This window comes from Argopecten irradians, chromosome 11 (genome assembly GCF_041381155.1).
Source record: "Argopecten irradians isolate NY chromosome 11, Ai_NY, whole genome shotgun sequence".
In the NCBI taxonomy this organism is placed as follows: domain Eukaryota; kingdom Metazoa; phylum Mollusca; class Bivalvia; order Pectinida; family Pectinidae; genus Argopecten; species Argopecten irradians.
The window spans coordinates 14,118,877-14,145,139 of record NC_091144.1 but is presented as its reverse complement, the minus strand read 5'-3'; the positions used below and the strand labels follow the sequence as shown (position 1 = coordinate 14,145,139).

Sequence of the window (26,263 nt, the reverse complement as noted above, 5' to 3'; positions counted from 1 at the left end):
CTAACCTACTTATGTATTTAGCATGATTTCAGTTGCAATATTTCCTATTTTATATATAATTAAATCGTCATCATAACTGTATACTGTATATATATCTGTAAAATTATCGTAACCCCATTTTAGGAATACATATATGTTCACCTTTGTGCTATAACCCCACTACCAAACACCTCACTGCCGTTGTCCTCGTGACGTCACATCCGGTTATTCCCCAAATCAGCGTGAGCGGCCGATTCCCTGATTAGCAGTTGATATACAGGTAAAAATCGAGCACTTCGGAGGGCGGTATCTCGGTACTAAAGCGGCCGATTTTTGATGCGGTTTTCAACATTCTTGTCAGGAGATCTAACAGAATAACATATCTAAATATCATTTTCCATTCCGTGTACACTTTAAGAGAGAATTGTATAATCGTAAGTGTCATATTTATCTGATATTTTAAGAAATAACAAACAAGTTGTCACAACACTTTAGTGACAATATTACAAGCTAATTCATTCCAACGTCAACGAGTCTCTAAGCTATGGATTATTCCACTTGACTGCGAACTACATTGTGCTAGTTGCAGTTCATTTGCCTCAGATGCTGTCGCCCACTGTCTTTTAGACTGCAAGAGTCCTGAAGTAACTTCACTTAGAGGTAGTTTCTATACAAATATAGTAAATGTTTACCCAGTTCATATATATGTAACTTTAGACCAAGCAGAAAGAGAAGATCAAATTACCACCCATACTAGGTCGTCCTTCAGACGACATTGCTCTCGCTCTTGGTGATGACAATATAATTATGTCTTTCATACGTGACTGTCTGTTTTTTGCTGACAAGGCCTCAGCTTTAACATTTCAATATTTTTGATATTACATGTATGTTACAGTATTCTAGCGTAGCGGTCTCTCTTCAAACCTTGGGTCAATTTTCTGTAAGGTTTACGTAATATTTTATCACTTAACGTTGAGTTTTTCCCATAGTTAATTCAACCTATTGTTACGTTACAGGGTTATATGCATTCCAGTTTTTTATGAATGTGAACTAATGTGTGACATCCTTATATCCCTACGGCCTAATAGTCCGAAGGCCCGTTTAGTCTGAAGGCCTTAGGACTAATTATAATGGGCCTTGGGACTAACGGGCCTTGGGACTAATGGGCCTTTGGACAATTGGGCCATAGGGATATAAGGCGGTCACCAACTAATGCTTATACATGTATATATATATTTATATATTTTTGTGTTTTTTGTTCTTTTTTCTTGTATATTTACCTTTCGCATTTACTTTTGTTCTTCTTTATCCTGTTCATTATTATTTATGCAACTCTTCAATTTGGAGGAATAAAGAAATGAACGAATGTGAGAAGATGACTGTCCAGTTTTTATTGATATGAGCAGAAACGTATATCCGTGTCTGATTTGACACGCGTACAGTATGGGTGAAGGCTTATAATGTAACGTATATGTAAGCTTGCACAGATCGAATTCTGTACACGTGCTTTATATGTAGATGTAGGTATACTCGTACTGTGAAGAAATGCAAAAGTTTATATCTTTTTATTCCATTTTCCATTTTCATATAAATACAAGTACTTATCAATTGCGTTTCAAAATATGTATATGTACATGTATGTAGATGCCAAATCTCACCTCCAGTGTTCAAACTCGGCATGTTAATAATTTTTAAACTTTACGAATTTATTTACAATGTACCTGGACGAAATATATAGACACAGTGCTTAATGTAACTTGTACATATTTTCATGTAAACATATATTGATACTAATTAGAAGCAATTACTCGAACTAGTCCTTCCACGATATTTAAGTAACTATTTACAGAATATAGTACTGAACACAGTTTTAAAAATACATACATGTATGTTTTAAGTGCAATCAATCAACCACCTGTGAGTCTATATGTCACGTATTGTCCACTATAATCAATTTTAAGTGTCTGCACTATCAAATCTGAATTCTCGATACAGTGGAAGTTACACAAAATAAAGATGTTTGCATGTAACAAACTAAAGCATACGCAGCCTTAACATGCATATACATGTATGTATATATGTGTACTGCATCGAACAAGCCCGAGTGTCCGGATCAAGTTTTAGAATATCCCTAATGGTAACCCTTCGACACTTCTGACATATCCTATTTTAGTGCAAGTAAACGGAAAATCAGGTAGGTTGTAAAACTTGTGCACAACAATTTTACTATCTGACAGAACCGTTGTCTACGTCGTTTACAGTCGACATTTTCAGCGTCGCATTATAACAGTAAATACCGCACAGAATCATCCGTAAAGGCCAATCACTTGTGACCGGTGCGTTCGATTAGATGGTTACGTGTACATGTTGAAGTGTAGCACTGCCTTTAAAACTTTTTTTACATGCAACATATTGAAATTAAATGATTATATTTAGATGTCTTAATGATACTTATTTCTGTACCCATCTTAATTTCAGCTATTGGGTAATTTGTTTTTAATAAAAGAACATTATTTTTACTGGGTTTGTGTATGGCATTCTCCCAATAATTTCCAAATATATATATATATATATATAATATATATATTCAAAATTCTTAAAGGGTGCAATTCTGAAGGTATGATTTTCGTTTGAATATGAACATTTTTGAGTGAAAAAAATATCTTAAGACTTTACTTAATAATTTACCGAAAAGGAAGGACATAGCTAAACTTTAAATTCCCAGATGTAGTGATTTGACCTCAATTTTTCTTGCCAACATATATATATATATATTTCATTTTTTGTAGATTTCCTGAAGTTTACAATTTAAATAAGTATACTGTTATTCCATTAGTAACCTGAAATTTAAACGAAGTGTACACTGTACAGGTATTAGTTAAAATTATCAAGAGTATTTTTAAACCTGTAATAAATGTATACATAATTTATAGATTAGTTTGTGTTTTGTATAAAGTTATTTAGCCAAAAAAAATCTTTTAACAACCTCATGTTGATTATAGTTATTGAAAGCCTAGATACCTACAAGCTTGATATTTCAGGGGTTACTATCACTGATATGATATCTACCCCTGGAGTATCTCACAGTAAAACTGGAGGTAATAGAGTTAATTGATACAGGATTTTGATCCTTTGATATTCATCATTAGAGGAATTGTATAAAGGTACACTGTGGTTGAAGGACTGTATTGCTTTGAAGTTGGGCGAAATAACTCTCTCTATAATCTTCAAAGAAATTAAGTGTGTGCATGCAGGTATGTGATTAGTCAGTTTTTTTCTCCTTATAGTGCCTCCAGTTTTACTATGAAAATAGTCCAGGACTGGATGTATAACGTCAGTGATAGTAACCTCTGGAGGATCGAGGATGAGGTACCTGATATTAGGCCTGTAGAATGCTCTGATAAAGGCCATGCAGGGCTACCATATAAGTTTGTTAATTTTAATAACCTTACATACCTTGAAGGTTTAGGAATGAAAAAGGCAAAATCTTTAAATAACTTCTGAAGTTTAAGAAGGCATATTAGAGAGACCTTATACTGGACCTCTACCATAATGTTTATTGATATGAATTACCTTGGAAAGAAATTTGTCCTTGTATTATGTTTAAAAATCAGTGAAAAGTCGGACAATTTAAAAGTCCATAATAATTTTTTAGTTTTTTTATTTTGATTTTATTCATAGATCATTTTTTTATTTGTAGATGATGCTGGCATGCAAGTTGCATGAGTTAGAATCCTCTTTAATAGAAAATCCTGGCTTACAGATCTACTCAATCATTTCCGTTGCCTAGATAAACTATGAACAAGGATACAGACTCAAGATTGGTACTTCTGCTAAAATCATCTAAGGGTGACCAAGGGGAGGACCCATACATAAAGGTATATTATCTGCCTGTCAAGTTTATATGGAAATATTTACACAAAGACTTTTTCTCCATTCTCAATGCCAACCCCCCCCCCCCCCCTACTTTTTTCCCCCAATTAATCTTAAAACAAACTAGGGCTACTCTGAAACTCAACTTCTGATAAATTAACACAGTTTACTGTTTACAATATCTAATCATCTATAATACCATAGTCCAGTAATGTGTAACTTTTTCTCAAAACTGCTCTTTTTGTGATTAAAAATTCCAAATTTATTACAAAAACATTTTTCCTAAAATACCCTGAAAATCACTGGTACAGTCTAACCAGTGTGATGAGACAACCAAAGGACAAACAAAAATGTTTCTTAGTGGACAGGTGTCGTAATATACAGGTTACCCAAGGATCATGACACCATAATATGTACTTTATTACAATGGAAAATTGGAAAAATAATACTGCATTAATAAGGGGTTAATTAGATTAGGTAAAAAATATCTACATATAATATTGAATGTTTAAAATCATTAAATAAATCAAATAAAAGTAATGAATTGAAATTAGATGATATCTCTTAGACTCTGACGGTTTTGCAGTTCAAACACCGGAAGTATCGTTCGTCGCAATAAATAAAAAGAGCGGATCTGTCTGGACCGATCCGAAATTCTAAAAAAATTGCATACAGATTTCTTTAAAGCACAAAATTTAGAGAAAATCATAAGAAACAACAGACATAAGCCAGATATAATATCACAAAAACATATGAACTGGAATGTTATTTTGTTGCATGATCAATTAAAAAAAAATTTTTTATAGGATATTTGAAAAAATATATTACCTTGGTTGGCCTACTCATAGAATATCAGGGGCGAAAATATGGCAAAAATGATAATTACCTATATAGAAACAGTTCTGGGAAATTACGACAATTTATAGTTAGCATTTGTAATAATACAAAAGTTTAGTATATTGTTCTATCGTTCGAAATTTAGGACAAAAAATCAACAGGATCGAGACTACATTCACCCTCATATTACAGAAAACATATTTTTTTTTTCTATTTTCGGCCAGCAATTTTGCACAGATGGTATATTTCAAGCTCAAAATCTCAAAAAGTGGTTCTACAACACCCATTTCTGTTAAAGATTTGAAATTTGCATGAAAAATGCAAGAAAATATAAGACCTGTTCGAAAAAAATGACATGGGTTTTCCCAAAAGTGTGGAGCTATCCTTAAATTTTGATCAAAAAGTTCTGACTATGGATTGTAACCACATTTGGCCACAAAACATCCTTGGGGGAGGGAACAGAACTGTTGTACTATGTATAAATTTTGGCTCTGCTGACCCCCGGGGGCAGGAAGGGGTGTGGCCCAAATAGGGGAATACAGGTAAAATCCTATAAATCGCTACTATGTCTAGAGTTCTTTTGGCCACAAAACAGCATTATAAATTTTGGCTCTGGTCCCCAGGGGGCAGGAGGGGCGGGGCCCAATAGGGGAAATAGAAGGTAAATCCTTATAAATCGCTACTAGTCATAGATTCTGCATGGAATTGTAACGCAAAATTTGGCCACAAAAAATCCTTTTTGAAAGGGAACAGAACTTGTATAAAATTTAGGCTCTTGCCCCCCCGGGGCAGGACGGGGTGAAATGGCCCAATTTCTATTTTCGGCCAGCAATTTTTTTTGCACAGATGGTATATTTCAAGCTCAAAATCTCAAAAAGTGGTTCTACAAATTTTGCACCCATTTCTGTTAAAGATTTGAAATTTGCATGAAAAATGCAAGAAAATATAAGACCTGTTAGAAAAAAATGACATGGGTTTTCCCAAAAGTGTGGAGCTATCTTAAATGATTTGATTAAAAACTGTAATCTCTATATAAATCCACAGTTAAACTTGATATAAATCCACAGTTAATCTTTATATACATCCACAGTTAATCTTTATATAAATCCACAGTTCATCTTTATATATATCCACAGTTAATCTTTATATAAATCCACAGTTCATCTTTATATAAATCCACAGTTATTAATCTTTATATAAATCCACAGTTAACCTTTTTATAAATCCACAGTTAACCTTCATATAAAACCACAGTTAACCTTTACATCAATCCACAGTTAACCTTTATATAAATCCACAGTAAATCTTTATATAAATCCACAGTTAATCTTTATATAAATCCACAGTTAACCTTTATATAAATCCACAGTTAACCTTTATATAAATCCACAGTTAACCTTTATATAAATCCACAGTTAATCTTTATATAAATCCACAGTTAACCTTTATATAAATCCACAGTTAATCTTTACATAAATCCACAGTTAACCTTTATATAAATCCACAGTTAACCTTTATATAAATCCACAGTAAATCTTTATATAAATCCACAGTTAATCTTTACATAAATCCACAGTGAACCTTTAAATAAATCAGCAGTTAACCTTTATATAATCCAGTTAACCTTTATATAAATCAACAGTTAATCTTTATATAATACAGTTAACCTTTATATAAATCCACAGTTAATCTTCATATAAATCCACAGTTAACATTTAAATAAAATCCACAGTTAATCTTTATATAAATCCACAGTTAACCTCTATACATCCATACTGACTAAAATAATGGGTCTTTTGACATTCATTTTATACTTGTAGGTTAACTACTAATCATGAAAAAGAGAAAAAAAATCCAACACATTCTTGCATTCTTTAACTTTAATAATGATCGAGCCCACTTCAGCACTGTTCAGGCAATCAGAGGATCTTCCTATTTAGGCCCATTGTTTATGATAGCCTGCTAAGCCCCACTTATTTCTTACTGAGTCAATATGTATGTTTGTATAGTGTCTAAAAATGCAAAGGAGTTTAGTAATTACACTGTAGCTATTTTTCATGCCAAAGGAAGTGACTTGAGATCCTTTACACCAGACATACTGAGCTTCAAATTTCTAGTTTGCTAGATTGTACATGTATCTCTGCAGATGAATACATTCTGTACATGTTTTATGTATCATAATTTTAATTTGATCCAATTAAAGAGAGTTAAGATATCAAAGCAACATGAAATGTCAGTTCCAGTTAAATACATAATAGCGAACGCTAAAAGATTTAAACTTAGCTGGGTCATAATACTCATATTAAAGGTTTCTTGAATTCAACAACTTGTTTGGGATATATAAAGCAGATCAACATGTATTTCATTGACAAATGTACCTTTAACATTTTTTTTCAGAATCACTGATATTCTAACCCTACCAGCACATGGATATGCCATTTTCTTGCATTACTCATAGTACATTTTTTAAGTAATATGCATTTGAGTGTTTCGGAGCTTTGACATTAATGATCTTTGTGCAAATATGTGTATTTATATCACCCAGTTAAACTGCTCTCAGGCCTGCACTTAAGCTGTTCCATTTAATCTAAAAATGCAGTGGAAAACTTCAAGTAGCGTTAATTCATTTCCATTGCTAGGGGCAGTTTTATACAAAGCAAGGTAGTGCAGAGACCTCTCAGTTCTAATGAAAAACACATGATTTAAAAACTAATTGTACATCAAGTTCTCTTGGGAGTGTTTCAACAAAGACTAGTAGATTATGAAGTAGGCTAGCACAATCTCCTGATAACTTTGAGAAATTATTATTGTGCAACTTTAGTTAGGATAACAAAAGCAGTTATATGAAATCCAGGTTTAGGATTTCGGGAGCGTGATGATCCTAGGCCTTAATCTATGGGTTTGGATGTTGATATACGTTGATAAGGTTAATCCAGAGTCCCGCTTCTGTTTGATGTTGATGATGGTATTGTGTTGATAACATTGTAATGAGGCCGGGGGACTGGCGCGTGAAGCTGTGCCGAATTAACAGTATTCTCCACTTAGATTAGGTTGATCCTAATACGATTGTGTCCTGATCCACCCTGTGGCTTTTCTAGATTATCCTTTGTCTGCAACGGCAAAGATGTTTTGTTATGTAATATTTTACATATATATACACTATATAGGTTACAGTAGCTGTGAATCATTAGAAACAGCACTTTGTGTTAAAGACAGATATTTAATTTATTATGACACATACAGTGATGTCATATAAGGCCAGTATGATGACACTATACAGAGATGTCAGCTCAGTATGATGACATTATACAGTGATGTCATATTAGGTTAGTATGATGACACTTTTACAGTGATGTCATATTAGGTTAGTATGATGACATTATACAGTGATGTCATATTAGGTTAGTATGATGACATTATAAAGTGATGTCATATTATGTTAGTATGATGACATTATACAGTGATGTCATATCAGCTCAGTATGATGACATTATACAGTGATGTCATATAAGGTCAGTATGACAACACTACAGTGATGTCATATGAGGTCAGTATGATGACACTATAAAGAGATGACAGGTCAGTATGATGACATTATACATTGATGTCATATTAGGTTAGTATGATGACATTACACAGTGATGTCACAGGGCTTTTTTTCAGCCTGATTACGGCCCGAATTTCGGCCCTATTCCCCATGGCAAATCCTTTTAATGTTTCTGAATTCAAGCCTTAAATTTCCCAAAATGAAAGGTTATTGAAGTCCAATCCAAAAACATTGCATAAGCTAAGTTGGCTTTGGCTTTAAATATTTGTGAATTGGTTTCAGAAAAGTACATAAACTACACTGGAAATAAAAAGTCTAATTTGTTATGCTTTATTTCATATTTCATAATATTTCCCACATCTTGGTTTTATCGCATATTTTCCCAAATTCAAAGCCATGGACCCCATTCCGAAAGGAGTGAGAAAAAGCTCTGTGTCATATTAGGTTAGTATGTTGACACTATGCAGTGATGTCATATTAGGTTAGTATGATGACACTATACTACTGATGTCATATTAGGTTAGTATGATGACACTATAGAGTGATGTCATATTAGGTCAGTATGATGACACTATATAGTGATGTCATATTAGGTTAGTATGATGACTTTATACAGTGATGTCATGTTAGGTTAGTATGATGAGACTTTACAGTGATGTCATATAAGGTCAGTATGATGACACTTTACAGTGATGTCATATTAGGTTAGTATGATGAGACTTTACAGTGATGTCATATAAGGTCAGTATGATGACACTTTACCGTGATGTTATATTAGATTAGTATGATGATACTGTAGTGATGTCATATAAGGTAAGTATGATGACTTTATACAGTGATGTCATATTAGGTTAGTATGATGAGACTCTACAATGATGTCACATTAGGTCAGTTTGATGACACTATACAGTGATGTCATATCAGGTCAGTATGATGACACTTTACAGTGATGTTACATTAGGTTAGTATGATGATACTGTAGTGGTGTCATATTAGTTAAGTATGATGATACTGATGAGGGATGTCATATTATGTTAGTATGATGACACTATACTGTTATGTCATATTTTGTTAGTATGATGACACTATACTGTTATGTCATATTAGGTTAGTATGATGACATACAGAGATGTCATATTAGGTTAGTATGATGACATACAGAGATGTATTTTATGTTAGTATGATGACGCACAGAGATGTCATTTTAGGTTAATATGATGACATAAAGTGATGTCATATTAGGTTAGTATGATGACAGTTTTATATACAGTAATGTCATATTTGGTTTGTATGATGACACTATACAGTGATGTCATATTAGGTTAGTATGATAATACTATACAGTGATGTCATATTAGGTCAGTATGCTGATCCTGTAGTGATGTCATATTAGGTACCGGGTAAGTTTTATGATACTGATGAGTGATGTCATATTAGGTTAGTATGTTGACACTATGCAGTGATGTCATATTAGGTTAGTATGATGACACTACACTACTGATCTCATATCAGGTCAGTATGATGATACTCAAAAAAGTGATGTTATATTATTATGATGATACTATACATTGATATCAAATCAGGGTAGTGTGATGACATTATACAGTGATGTCATATCAGGTCAGTATGATGACACTATACAATGGTGTCATATCATGTCAGTATGGTGACACTGTACAGTGATGTCTGATTAGGTCAGTATGATGACACTATACAGTTATGTCATATTAGGTTAGTATGACGATACTATACAGTGATGTCATATTAGGTTAGTATGATGATAGTGTACAGTGATGTCATATTAGGTTATTATGATGATAGTGTACAGTGATGTCATATCAGGTCAATATGACGATACTATACAGAGATATCATGTTAGGTTAGTATGATGACTTTATACAGTGATGTCATATTAGGTTAGTATGATGAGACTTTACAGTGATGTCACATTAGGTCAGTTTGATGACACTATACAGTGATGTCATATCAGGTCAGTATGATGACACTTTACAGTGATGTTATATTAGGTTAGTATGATGATACTGTAGTGGTGTCATATTAGTTAAGTATGATTATACTGATGAGGGATGTCATATTTTGTTAGTATGATGACACTATACTGTTATGTCATATTATGTTAGTATGATGACACTATAGTGGTGTCATATTAGTTAAGTATGATTATACTGATGAGGGATGTCATATTTTGTTAGTATGATGACACTATACTGTTATGTCATATTAGGTTAGTATGACGACATACAGAGATGTATTTTAGGTTAGTATGATGACATAAAGTGATGTCATATTAGGTCAGTATGATGACACTTTTATATACAGTAATGTCATATTTGGTTTGTATAATGACACTATACAGTGATGTCATATTAGGTTAGTATGATAATACTATACAGTGATGTCATATTAGGTCAGTATGCTGATCCTGTAGTGATGTCATATTAGGTACCGGGTAAGTTTTATGATACTGATGAGTGATGTCATATTAGGTTAGTATGTTGACACTATGCAGTGATGTCATATTAGTTTAGTATGATGACATACAGAGATGTATTTTAGGTTAGTATGATGACATAAAGTGATGTCATATTAGGTTAGTATGATGACACTGCAAATTAGGTTAGTATGATGATACTATACAGTGATGCCATATTAGGTCAGTATGCTGATCCTGTAGTGATGTCATATTAGGTACCGGGTAAGTATGATGATACTGATGAGTGATGTCATATTAGGTTAGTATGTTGACACTATACACTGATGTCATATTAGTTTAGTATGATGACACTACACTACTGATTTCATATCAGGTCAGTATGATGATACTCAAAAAAGTGATGTTATATTAAGTTAGTATGATGACACTATACAGTGATGTCATATCAGGTCAGTATGATGACACTATACATTGATATCAAATCAGGGTAGTGTGATGAGAATTGTAATGTGTTGTCATTAGGTTAGTATGATGACATTTTACAGTGATGTCATATCAGGTCAGAATGACACTATACAATGGTGTCATATCAGGTCAGTATGGTGACACTGTACAGTGATGTCAGATTAGGTTAGTATGATGACACTATACAGAGATGTCATATTAGGTTAGTATGATGATAGTGTACAGTGATGTCATATTAGGTTAGTATGATGATAGTGTACAGTGATGTCATATCAGGTCAATATGATGATACTATACATTGATGTCATATTAGGTTAGTATGATCAGACTTTACAGTGATATCATATTAGGTCAATATGATGAGACTTTACATTGATGTCATATTAGGTCAGTTTGATGACACTATACAGTGATGTCATATCAGGTCAGAATGATGACACTTTACCGTGATGTTATATTAGGTTAGTATGATGATACTGTAGTGGTGTCATATTAGTTAAGTATGATGATACTGATGAGTGATGTCATATTATGTTGGTATGATGACACTATACTTTTATATCATATTAGGTTAGTATGATGACATACAGAGATGTCATTTTAGGTTAGTATGATGATGTACAGAGATGTCATATTAGGTTAGTATGATGACACTTTTATATACAGTAATGTCATATTTGGTTTGTATAATGACACTATACAGTGATACTATACAGTAATGTCATATTTGGTTTGTATAATGACACTATACAGTGATGTCATATTAGGTTAGTATGATAATACTATACAGTGATGTCATATTAGGTTAGTAGGATGACACTTTTGTATACAGTAATGTCATATTTGGTTTGTATAATGACACTATACAGTGATGTCATATAAGGTTAGTATGATAATACTATACAGTGATGTCATATTAGGTCAGTATGCTGATCCTGTAGTGATGTCATATTAGGTACCGGGTAAGTTTTATGATACTGATGAGTGATGTCATATTAGGTTAGTATGTTGACACTATGCAGTGATGTCATATTAGGTTAGTATGTTGACACTACACTACTGATCTCATATCAGGTCAGTATGATGATACTCAAAAAAGTGATGTCATATTAAATTAGTATGATGACACTATACATCGATGTCATATCAGGTCAGTATGATAATACTATACAGTGATGTCAAATCAGGGTAGTGTGATAAGTTTGTACAGTGATGTCATATCAGGTCAGTATGATGACATTATACAGTGATGTCATTTCAGGTCAGTATGGTGACACTGTACAGTGATGTCTGATTAGGTCAGTATGATGACACTATACAGTTATGCCATATTAGGTTAGTATGATGACAGTATACAGTTATGTCATATCAGATCAATATGAAGATACTATACAGAGATGTCATAGGCCAGTATAATGACAGTATACAGTGATGTCATATCATGTCAGTATGGTGACACTATACAGTTATGTCATATTAGGCCAGTATGATGACACTATACAGTTATGTCATATTAGGTTAGTATGATGACACTATACAGTGATGTCATATTAGGTTAGTATGATGACACTATACAGTGATGTTATATAAGGTTAGCAGGGGTTTCATTATCATTCAGCAGAGGTGGTTCAAATGCAATTTCAGGGGGTACTTTTCTATACCAACTGGAAACTGTATGATTTAGCCCAAATGAGGCCCTGATATTGAAACCCCTGGGTTAGTATGATGATACCATTCTGTGATGTCATATCAGATCAGTATTATGACACTCAAAACAGTGATGTCAGGCTAGAATGATGACATTATACAGAGATGTCATATCAGATCAATATGATGATACTATACAGAGATGTCATATTAGGTTAGTATGATGACACTATTTTGTGATATCATATTAGGCCAGTGTGATGACACTATACAGTGATATCATATTAGGCCAGTATGATGACACTTTATAGTGATGTCATTTTAGGTTAGCAGAGGTTTCATCATCTTTCAGCAGAGGTGGTACAATTGCAATTTCAGGGGGTACTTTTCTATACCATCTGTTTGCTATCTAATGTAATTTAGCCCAAATCAGGCGGTACCACAGCCAGGTTCAACCGGCAAAAAGGACTGGGTACCGCCTGATATTGAAACCCCTGAGTTAGTATGATGATACTATACAGTGAAGTCATATCAGATCAGTATATATATTATGACACTCAAAACAGTGATGTCAGGCCAGTATGATGACATTATACATGATTATCATATTATGTCGGTATAATGACTCTATATTGTGATGTCAAGCCAATATGATGACATTATACAAATATCGACTTGTGTTCAGGTGGATACAGTGATTTATCAAATTGAGGAAGTGCAGATATTACTCGAGGCCGAAGGCCAAGGGTTATATCCCTTTGAGGATGTCATATCAGATCAGTTTGATGACACTAACGTATAATGACACAACATGTATTCCTTCTTTGCATATTACAGGGTTAGCTCCCTTACTGGTAAGAACGTGTATCAATTGTTACATCATTACATTTGTATTTCTCCGAGAAGTATGACGTTATGCTCACAAACATATGACGCCACAATCTATATTTTAACCTGCAAGGGCAGATAACTGTAATATACATATACAGAATAGTGACGTAATGTTGATTTAGTGTAATAATTAATACTTTTATACAAATACTTCACGAGTTACTGTGTGCTTTAGTAATATATTACTATAATATTTACCCCTCCGTTGTGGTAATCAACAAGTGTTATATTACACTCGGCATTTGTCCTAGCTCTTGCAATATAACACTTGTTGATTACTACCACCTCAAGTTAAATAATAGGAACAAGTAATAGTAACCCATCAAATATTTTTTTATTACATAATCTAAAATTTCAGCGATTTCGATATTGCCAAGACAATGGAATCGACCGTCTGCTGTTGCTCTATTGTGCCACAAACAGCGTTGACGAAACTGAATGTGAATCTACTGTGACGTCATTATTACGTTACTTACTGTTATACGCGATTTCTTGATGAGTCATTGTCCTGTTTTCTTCAAAAGTAGATAACAACAGCGAGGTGTTCCTATAAAGCCGTGCAGTAAAATATCTCGAACCATGCAGTATAACGTTCCCATGGAAATGTGCAATATAACTACGAACCACGCAAAAAAATTATTATATTATTTTATATTATTTTATTATATTTTTTATTATATTTTTTCATACATGTACATGGATTGGTGTAAGCAAATTATGTAATAGAAGGATAGATTTGATTACAATGATATGTATACTTATTATGTGTAATATAAGTTATTAATGTATTATAATAATTTGCCTGTAGTAGAACTATAGTCTACAATATGAATTATAGAGTTTACAGTTTAAATACTGGTTGCTATGATGGAAAATGCAGAGAATTACTGGATTTTGTATAATTATGCTGTTTTGATGGATGTGTTTACGGTTTTCAGTTTCTCTCCAGATGTAACACAAACTTATCAATAGGGAACTTGATAGGAAAAACATTTGTTGTGGATAGATACCAGTCTCTATCCTCGTTAAAAGTCGTGCACTTTTCTGATTATATGTTTCAAAGCAAATTCATCTGAGGTTTACATGTGTTTTTTTGTAGTGGAGGAACATGAGTTAGGGTTACATCTGTCTGTGAAGGATATTGAGTGTTCTATTTATAACTTATCTGTGCTATATTGGGAGAATTATTCTGAGAATGTACCTCGGTTGTATATAAGTGATAGACCATGGCCAGTAGTATTGAAGATAATTCCATTCAGTGATCTCAGCATGTTTCGCCATCACGCTGTGGCTCAAATCTTCCCTTCTCTCACACTTATTTTTATTGCATTTTTTTTGCGGTGTTTCTTGCCCGCCTCCTGGAGGCTTTTAATCCCAGCGTAGGAATGTATTGAATTAGTGTACTAGATGCAGGCGGGGAGAGAGTGTTATCAACTGGCTGAGGACAATATGAAAATAGTGGTAACTACATAGAGTTCTACTCAATGGTGAGTGTTTGGGATTTTTACTAAGAATACTTTAATCACATCAATAATATTTAAATGGATTTCTTAAGTTGGATAATTTTTTTTGTAAAAAAATATGTTTGTTTTTTTTAATTTATTTTGTAATGAACGTTTTTTTTTTTTGGACAGATTAATTATTGTGTAATGTACTTGATCGATAATTTTTTTATGCAACTCATTCAGGTATAAATCATACTTTAATTACAGAATTTATAAGTTTTAATTACCTATCTTGAAAAGACCAATGGATTAAATTGTAATAAAGTGTTTAATTCTAGCATTATACTTATAAAGTATGAGAGTGATAATTATTCTTCATTAGATTAAAAACTTAAATGATAGAAAATGCAAAAAGATTACCGTAAGCATTTAATTTGATTAAGTGTTACATATCGGTAAACAAAATCATTATATACATGTAAATGTTATTTGATTAATTTGATTTTAAATTAAATTTACAATACCATTAATAGATGAGGCATTGGAATGGAAGTCAAAGCAACTGAGAATTAAGATATACCTCAATTCTAATCTTTAAATGTTAAGTCTTGTTTTATTTGCATTTCTTTTTTTTTTGTATGTAGGTCAAAATTTTCAAAATTTAACCAAAAAAGCAAAGAAAATTGAATTTAAATAGTTTAAAAAAATCATGATTTAGCCATCTAAGTATATATGCTACAACCATGTCTCATTATTTCTCATATGTTTTTTGTGGTCATAGAAAATCATGAAAATATCAGCCCTACAAAAATAACGGACTATATACGCTTTGTTGTGTGGGCATATAGCTTTTTACATTGTCCAACTAATGCACCCCAATTCATCCATCCTGTTGCCTTCAATTCCATTCTGAAGACAGATCTTCATAATTAATTTCTATTTGCACCAACTGAAAGGAGACTTTAATATGATGAAGAACCTGTATTTGGTATACCAGGTTTATAGCCTCATTGGATATGGTAATAAGTAATATATCACATTCAAACCTGTCTAGAAAGACCATCCAAGGTACAACGAAAAATGGTCGTTATAAACAAGTATTCTTTATAACAGATAATAATGTGTAGGAATTCAACTTTTGGGATCCTGAAAATATGTAGTTTTATTAAGCAGTTGGTCGTAATTCTGTATTGCATATTACACAGTTATCTGCCCTTGCAGGTAGGTATTGGTTCTGACATCATGTGTGTGCGAGCACAATATGTCATACTTTCCGGAGTAGTATTATAGTATTAAAGTATATATGTAGACAATGTGAATTCAGCTCACAAAATAATGATGTAACAATGGATATATCTACATGCAAGGGAGCTAATTTTGTAATGCAAAGATGGAATAGATAGAGGTGGTCCTTAAGTCAAGTTTGACTGTACATAAATGTGTAGGAGACAGCTGGGATACGTTTCCTCTGCTATACACAACAGAGACAGCCATGGTTCATCCTTTTGACACAACACTGAAGTAGAAGTTTGTGGCAGCGGCTTAACCAAATTCTTGTATAATCTTTATAACTCAGTTGTGTAATAATGTTGTCTGTAAAGTACATTCCATTTTATTACTTAATCATTTCAGGTCCTTATTTAAGAATTAAAAAAAAAACCAACATCATACGTAGATGATTGAATTAGTCTACATATGATCCATGTGTTACAAAAAACAATATGTAGATCTAAGAGGTAAACTGATTTAGTTGAAATATATTTTTGTTGAACATTATGGAATTCTTCCTTCTGACATTAGCTTATCTCAAATACAGTATGTATGTGCTTAAGAGCTAGTGACAGAATCTCTATGGAGCCTGCATGCAGGGATCCTTGATCTTCTTGAGAAGGTCCTGCCAATGCTGCTTTAAAGAAATGTCTTCGTCAATATATAAAATAAATTTAATCTACCTAAGCTGTATGATTTACACATATCTATAATGCATAAAGTCTGATAAAGATGCTCCACCGCCGACAGAGCATAAACGATATTCATTATTTTAAAAATAATTGGTGTTTAATTGTATATATAGAAATTGAACAGTGTTTTGATTGCATTAATGGTGGTATGAACGCAATGGGATACAGACATATTCAGTCTTATCGAGGCGTGAACTAGAAGTAGTCTGAACCTGCACTGCGTCTGTATTCATATGTCATCGCAATTTCGCTAATTTGAACGCAACTCCGAACTCAGACAAAAAAGGCGTTTTTTGTTAATCAAAGGCTTAACCAAATTCTTGTATAATCTTTATAACTCAGTTGTGTAATAATGTTGTCTGTAAAGTACATTCCATTTTATTACTTAATCATTTCAGGTCCTTATTTAAGAATTAAAAAAAAAACCAACATCATACGTAGATGATTGAATTAGTCTACATATGATCCATGTGTTACAAAAAACAATATGTAGATCTAAGAGGTAAACTGATTTAGTTGAAACATATTTTTGTTGAACATTATGGAATTCTTCCTTCTGACATTAGCTTATCTCAAATACAGTATGTATGTGCTTAAGAGCTAGTGACAGAATCTCTATGGAGCCTGCATGCAGGGATCCTTGATCTTCTTGAGAAGGTCCTGCCAATGCTGCTTTAAAGAAATGTATTCGTCAATATATAAAATAAATTTAATCTACCTAAGCTGTATGATTTACACATATCTATAATGCATAAAGTCTGATAAAGATGCTCCACCGCCGACAGAGCATAAACGATATTCATTATTTTAACAATAATTGGTGTTTAATTGTATATATAGAAATTGAACAGTGTTTTGATTGCATTAATGGTGGTATGAACGCAATGGGATACAGACATATTCAGTCTTATCGAGGCGTGAACTAGAAGTAGTCTGAACCTGCACTGCGTCTGTATTCATATTCAATTTCGCTAATTTGAACGCAACTCCGAACTCAGACAAAAAAGGCGTTTTTTGTTAATCAAAGGGCCATAACTCAACCAAATAGGGTCCAATCAAAGTCCTGATCAAATTTGGCCAAGGCCCTGAGACATTTAACCATGTGACCAAGTTGCAAAAAAATTGTCTAAGAGTTGAGGCAGGTATTGCACGGAAACCAAGCATTACAGACAAACAGACCCAAATTAATATCCATCATTTCAGTTGAAAGCTGGGGGCAAAAAGAGCTAGAACTTTCAACAAAACATTCACTGTGCAAAATAATTAGCAAAAATTACCTAAACCATTGTTTTATTTATGGCTCATTATACTGAAGTAAAAAAAACCATAGTGAAGATGGTTACCTATATTACAGACCCCATTACATTGTGTGGATATATATGTAGAATACTGTACATGCTGCCATTGTTTGTTCTTATCATTGGTGAGGTGCATGATAACAGAGCAGTGCACTCTGTAGGCGGCATCAGGTTTATCACTCCTTCCTTGTAACTCTCCAGTCACGCCAACATGTTTCCAGCTGTGAGTTTGATATTGCAAAATTTCATAAATTCCAATGTGAACATATATATTATATGAATATACATGCAGTAACAGGTATTGTGAATAGAAATTAGGTAAGCAGCTAATAAAAGTTTGTGAAACAAAAAAAACAAACCCAGAATTGGTTAATCAAGTGCAAAGTACTGTGTATGATTTAAATTTGTTTGTGCTGAAAGTACATTCTTTTCTCTTGGACCAGGTGCATCACAAGAGTAAGTCCCCTTGTTACTCTAATTGTAAAGGGATGAGACCGTAATGCTCTCAGTCTGATATAACAGTCAGGGATATGATTCATAGATATCAATACATTTCATTGATTTTAATACAGTAAATAAATGTTTTATAAGAAGTGCTGATTCAAAAAGGGAAATTTATCTCGTTTCTACCATCCATCTGTTTAGTTATCATATTTATACCATTGGTGAATAATCTAATGTTGTGTGATCGATGAAGTGATATACAATATTGTTTTAATTAATGGGTAATTTTATTAGGAGCATCGGGATGGGTACGGATTGAGGCTTCAATGGCTCATTGTTATTGAAACAATATCAATGTCAAACTAACAAAACATGAAAACTGTGTCAGGCATATTCATGGTTAACCAATGTACAAAAACATGGCTGATTATTCCCTATTAAAGTCTACATAAAAGATGTATATATCTGTGTAGCTGAAAAGATGCAGTCATTAAACAAGATTTATCTGAAAGCCAAAGATAATGTGTAAACAAATGATGTTATCAGTTGTGTATATGAGCCGTTACTTGTACTTTAACTGTGTTACACTATCTTTATGTAAGTAATAACTCTCTAAAAACTTGTAATCTACAATCTATGACACCCATAATGCCTGTATTCATGGACTTTATCATAGGAAGATGTTTTTTTTTCTTGCTGAGATAACTAGTTATTGTTCCAATCTGATAAATTATCATTGCATGCCTACATGTACCTACAAAAACTATTTTCTTCTTGCAAACCAAAGGCTATATATACACTCTATGGTCTAGGTCAACTAAATATGACCTTTGACACTTAGCAAGTGCCAAGTTTGCTTGGTTGCCTAGAATCGCAGAGAGCTTATAGTATAATGCTTATTTGGATATTACTAGAATGAACTCACAGTAAAAACACTTATCCAGTGTTATTAAATGTGCTAGTCTGCTAAACCTGCCTTTATTGTTAGATTTTTTATTCTATTTTTTTTGCCTAAGGCCAAAAAAAGTGTCTGTTTAGGGTTAGATTGGCAAAACACATAGGATCAATAGGTCAGGATTTAAAAAAAAAATTTTTTTAGTGTCACTCACTCTAAAGTAATGGCCGGAACCGCAGTCTGAGATCGAAATCCTGACATTTGACATTTAATTTTATTTGTAGAAAAGTGGAGAAAGAAATTAGGGTCGGAAGCAAACAATTAGGGTCAGTTGGGTAACCCTAAACAGATATTTTTTATCAATTTTTTTTGGCCTAATATATATATGTAGGTTTAGCAGACTATAAATGTGTATGCTCATGTACCTTGATACTGAAATCAGTGGGGCTGCGGTTCCTCGATCTGTCAGTAAAAAAATCTTGTTTATATTTTCTTTATTACCCGATTTATTGCAATGCAAATTTAGACAGAGTGAATTTAGACATGTTATATTGAATTTCTAAAACTTCTGTTTTCTTCCATACTTACATATACAATGTATACATGGAGTTTCTCCTCATTCAATTTAAATGTGGCAAGAGGCGTCAAGGAAATGTTCCTAGCTGATCATTTTGAAATGTTGTTAATTAATGAGTAGAAAAATAAGTATTGAATCAAAATAATTTCATGTAAGTCTTGAATTTTTTTTCGTAAATTTTTGCTTAAAGCTACATTGTAACTTCAAAATAAGATATGTAATACAAATGTTTTAGTTTGCTTCATTTTAAAAAAAGGATGGAATTTTGAGCAGTAAATGGCAGAAGTTGTACCCTAGCTGCTTCCAACTGCTAAGAAACAGAAATCACCACAGCATCAATTAATGTATGATATTAATGTTTTTGCAGTGTCTGACAGATTCTGGTATCAAAGCGTCCATCTGTTCAGTCCTGACCTTTGACTTTCTGAACCTTGATGCCTATGGAGAACAATTATCAAAACCAGAGGAATTTTCTTCGATTGTATTCACAAGCCAGCAAGCTGTGAATGCAACAAAAATAGTGCTGCAGAGATCAGAATCAGGTTTGTATTTTAGTCATCTGACTTGAAGGGTCAGGATGACCTCTACTCATCATGGGTTGTTTGTCATTGTGCAATGTGCGCCATTAGCTGTGTGTTAACTTTTCATTCAAACAACTTCTTCTCATTAGCCGAAAGGCCCAGGTTACTCATATTTGGCCTAAAGCATGCAGGTATGAAGGACTATCAAGTTCAAATGAATGGGGTCAAATAGGCTAGATTTTCAAAACAACTTATAGATAACTAAGATGCCTAGAGACCTGATATTAGGCCTTTGACAAGGTTGCATGATGGACTACCAAGTGTGTTCAAATGAATGATCTTGACCCTCATTCAAGGTGACAGGGGGGTCAAGTAGGCTAAAATCTTTAAATACAAATAACTTCTCTTGTATAGCTAAGTGGCAATATAGCTATATATAGATATATGTAGAGACCTGATATTTGACTTGCAGTATGTAGCATAAAGGGCTACTGAATGATGATCTTGACTTTCATTCAAGGTCAGATTTATTAAATATATCAGAAACAGAGTTTCTTATATTAAAGCGTTTGTGGTATGGTGCCAAATATCAGTTGACCGTTAAGGCCCATGGACCTCTGTAATTTCTAACTTATCGAGTACATTTTCAAATTTAAGTACATTTGTACATGTAGCCTTTGCAAAATTATTATCAAACATTTACAGAAATCCAAATAAAAAATATTTTCTATGATAGATAATATCATTAAAATAAAGGAACAAAATACATCAATTTTGATCAGGGGAGGTAAATCGTACAGCCATGCATTCCCATGAGTCAGTAGTGAAAGTCAACGCTACACCTGTCTAATTCTGTCACTTATATTCACAACTCACACTGTATCTTCTCCAATTCCAATGAAGATATTGAGATCACATGTGCTACGTTTATGTCAAGCAACAACTTTTCTAAAATGAAGATAGGTAAAATTTGAAATTACAGTCAAACCTGTCTATAAAGACCACCCAAGGGGTAAGAAAGAAGTGGCTTAATGCCGAGTGGTCTTTATACACAGGTCACAACCCATCGAATGGCATTGTGTAGACCATTTGGTACCCTCAATAAGTATTTTTTATAAGCATGTGGTCTTCATAGATAGGCAGTCGCTATGACAGGTTCACTCCATTATCAGTTTCTCTTGGGTAAGGGGAGGAGGGTTTGTGAATGAGAAACTTATGTGTTCCAGTGTTCCAGGGGGGATAACCCAAGAGTTATGACCAAAGATTCAAAAGTTCTGAAAATTCATCAAAAACAATTAAACTCGACTAGGGAAATTATAACCCAAAACTTTCTATCTTGTTTCAATTGTTGACATGAATGGATGAGATTCAAGAAAGTTATAAATTCTATCTACCATTAAATGATTTCATAGTTTAAGTCTATAAGTCTTGTGTTCCAAGAGAAATAACTCCAGCGTGTATTTCATTGGAAGGCTATTGTAACTTGTAGAATTTAACATAATTTATCCCTTCACAGGTGACATGATGCAGTCTCTAAGTAAATGGACCTGCTATGTTGTTGGTGAGGCTACAGCTGCTGAAGGTATGAAGTGCCATCCATATATAGTCACATTCTGTTTAATCCTATCAGGTATTGGTAATAATTAATACTTTCCTCCACCCTATTAAATTAATGCCTATCTATATTAGATCTTGATGTATGACTTAAATAAAAATGGTCACTATGGGAGCCAAAATGCCTTCAGGGCAGAGTAATAATATAAATCTCAAGAAATTTCACCTTCCATATCTCATATATATATAAAAATCATATAATTTGTGGTTTCTTTTAATCAAAACTATACAAAGTATTTCTAAAAGAATACAAAAAAATATAATATGCAATAAATATAATTATAAATTCTTGAAGTTAAATTCTATATTAGAAGTTTGTTCAGTGAAAATATTTCAAAATTAAAAAAAAAATACATGCATGTCATTTGAATGTTACAAAATAATATCAGTAAATAAATGGAAACTTACATGTAGTTTTTATCTAACAATAGTCAACATCATTGCAGTCAAGCCCATTAAATACTAATTGATATGGAAGATGCTGTGATATACATGTACAAATGTGTGCATGTAGATAAACTATCTATACAGGTGACATACATATTCCACCATGTCTGTGCAGAAAATTGATATAAGGGAAATAACTCTTACTTTTATCAGTGTTTCTCAAATAACTCTTACTTTTGCTTCATCAAGTTTTTTTTATTAATTTGTACAAAAAAAACCCTTATGTTATTTCATATTTACAACGTTCTTGATTATGCAGCCCATTCTCTGGGTTTCCAACCTCAAGGTCAACACAGTGGAAATGCGGAGGCTCTGTCAGAAATTATACTCAAAGGTAACTATATACAAATATGTACATGCAGGCTGGAACACTCAAGGAAAAATTGTGTCATGTTAGCTTGAAATTAAGCTATAATCATACATGTATATAATTTTTAATTCTTTATTTTATAAACAAATACCTTTCATATTTTTTTTTTAATTTCTTTATTTTCAAGTTTATTGTTCGATAACATATCCTTGGAGTGTCATTTTATTATTTTGTTTAGAAATATCTTCTTTCTCCTGGTTTTGATGTTAAATCTAAATGCAATTTATGCGATAGTTGTGCTAAATGTTCCTATACTTCACTTTTGGAGCATTGTTTTTTTTTACTGTTATTAGGTCACCTGAGACAAAGTCTCAAGTGACCTTTTCTAATCAGGTTTTGTCTGTCATCGTGCATCGTCCGTCGTGCGTCGTATGTCCGTAAACAATTTACATTTTCGACGTCTTCTCCAAAACTGCTGAAGCAATTTCAATGAAATTTTGCACAAACCTTCTAAGGCATAAGGCCAATCAAAATTGTGAATTATATGGTCCCCACCCCCCAGGGAGCTATGGGAGGGGTCAAAAGGGGTAAAATTTTCCATGACTGACCCCCATAAAATTTCAAAAATCTTCTTCTCCACTCACAGATGTGATGGGATAAAATACTCTTCATAAATAGAAAGGCCCTAAGTTCCTTTACTAAAATTGTGAATGATACGACCCTGGGGTCTCAGGTTTCCCCCTGGGGAGGGGGTTAAGAAATGAGTCAAACTTGTTTGGAATTATTAGCCTGAGATAGCATTTTAACATCACATCTATATTGGTCCTGGTTCAACCCCCTCTGGGCAGAGGGGCGGGACCAAAAAAAAAAAAAAAATAGGCTAAAACTTTAAAAATCTTCTTCTTAAATACTGGAAATGGTAGAATCAAATACTCTTAATAGATGGACAGGTCTTAAGGTGTTTTATGAAAATTGTGAATTACATGACCCTTGGGTCTCAGGTTTCCCGTGGGGAGGGGGTTAAGTTTACTATAGCTAATATTGGGAAAACACATTTTTGAGCATTATTTAGTCATTATAATAGGAAATCAGTCAATTGTAGTCAGAATTATCTCTATGTGATGGCCATTGAATCTTATTTACAAATTTTCCATGACTGATCCCCAGGGGCCTTAGGGGCGGGGCCAAAACGGGTCAAATAGGCTAAAACTTCAAAAATCTTCTTAAATCTGAAATTCTGGAACCCTGGGGGAACCAAATGGGGTCTTAATTTGGGGTCTATCATTTTCCATAAACGACTTCTTCTCTGACATAAGCATGATGGAAAATGATCTTAAGGGTAGTTAAAAATTGTACAAATGATGTGGCTGACCCCCCGGGGGCCTGAGGGGCGGGGTCAAAAGGGGTTTTGGCTATTTCCATATAAACGACTTCTGAAACCAAGCATGGGATAGCACCCATAATGCAATGGTAGCATCCTTATAGACAAAATTGTACTGATGGGGCTGACCCCCTAGGGGGCCTGAGGGGGCGGGGTCCAAAAGGGGCCAATTTGGGAAAAATATTTCCATATAAACGACCTTCTTCTCTGAAACTAAGCATGGTATAGCACCCATAATGCAATGGTAGCATCTTTAATAGGGTGGGGTATTCAAATTGTGGAAATGATGGGGCTGAACCCCCAGGGGCCTGAGGGGCGGGGTTCGAAAGTGGCCAATTTGGCTATTTTCCATATAAAACGACTTCTTCTCTGAAACTAAGCACGGTATAGCAACCCATAATACAATGGTAGTAATTCTTATAGTGTGGGAATTCAAAATTGTGCAAATGATAGGGCTGAACCCCCGGGGGGCCTGAGGGCGGGTCAAAAGTGGTCCAATTTCCATATAAATGACTTTTTTATCTCTGCAACTTAACATGGGATTACGCTCATAATGCAATGGTTACATCCTTATAGGGTTTGGATTCAAAATTTTGCAAATGATGGGGCTGACCCCCCTGGGGCCTGAAGGGTGGGGTCAAAAGGGGTCAATTTAGCTATTTCCATATAAACGACTTCTTTCTCTGCAACTAAGAATGGAAGAGCACTTATAATGCAATGGTAGCATCCTTATAGGGTTGGGATTTGAAATTGTACAAATGATGCGAGGTCAAAAGGTCAATTAGGCTACTATTTTCATATAAATTACTTTGTCTCTGAACCTATGTATTGGATAGCATATTTGTATGGTATCAATAGCATCATTGTATGGTTGAGATTCAAAATTAAACTTTGGGAGTCAATTTTGCTTATTTTTCTAATTGTCTGAGTCTTGTGATAATTACTAACGAAAAACCAGGTGAGCGATACAGCCCTCTGGGCCTCTGTGTAATAGGATATGAGTCAAATATTATCAGAATTATCAGTATGAGATGGCCATTGAATCCTATTAACCAATTTTCCATGACTGACCCCCAGGGGCCTTATAGGGGCGGGGTCAAAATTGGTCAAATAGGCTTTATACTTCAAAAATCTTCTTCTGAAATTCTGGAAATGGTAGAATCACATACTCTTCATATATAGAAAGGTCTTGAGGTCCTTCACAAAAATTGTGAATTGTATGACCCTGGGGTCTCAAGTTTCCCCCTAGGGAGGGGGTCAAGTTTACTATAGTTTATATAGGGAAAACACATTTATGAGCATTTTTTTGCTCAATTTTCATAGGAAATGAGTCAAACTTGTTTGAAATTATTAGCCTGAGATAGCATTTTAACATCATATCTATATTGGTCCTGGTCAACCCCCTCGGGCAGAGGGGCGGGGCCAAAAAAAAAAAAAAAAATAGGCAAAAACTTTAAAAATCTTCTTCTTAAATACTGGAAATGGTAGAATCAAATACTCTTAATAATACTGGTCTTAAGGTGTTTTTTATGAAAATTGTGAATTACATACTCCTTGGGTCTCAGGTTTCCCGTGGGGAGGGGGTTACAGTTTACTTAAGTTTATATTGGGAAAACACATTTTTGAGCATTATTTAGTCATTATAATAGGAAATCAGTCAATTGTAGTCAGAATTA

The 26,263-nt window shown here is 33.6% G+C and overlaps 1 protein-coding gene across 3 annotated transcripts in view; it reads left to right on the top strand.

The window, feature by feature from the left end:
• Positions 1-2,082: 2,082 nt before the first annotated feature.
• Positions 2,083-26,263, top strand: part of LOC138334808 (uroporphyrinogen-III synthase-like) — a 51,670-nt gene continuing 27,489 nt past the window's right edge. The window contains exons 1-6 of one of the 3 annotated variants that reach the window (XM_069283558.1): positions 2,083-2,173; positions 3,267-3,348; positions 3,680-3,857; positions 20,682-20,856; positions 22,352-22,417; positions 23,156-23,230. In XM_069283558.1, coding sequence (XP_069139659.1) covers positions 3,777-3,857; positions 20,682-20,856; positions 22,352-22,417; positions 23,156-23,230 — 397 coding nt within the window. In that variant the 5' untranslated portion in view covers positions 2,083-2,173; positions 3,267-3,348; positions 3,680-3,776. Of the gene's footprint in view, positions 2,174-3,266; positions 3,349-3,679; positions 3,858-14,787; positions 15,182-20,681; positions 20,857-22,351; positions 22,418-23,155; positions 23,231-26,263 lie in introns of those variants that run through there. The other 2 variants (XM_069283557.1, XM_069283559.1) reach the window with 2 other exon arrangements.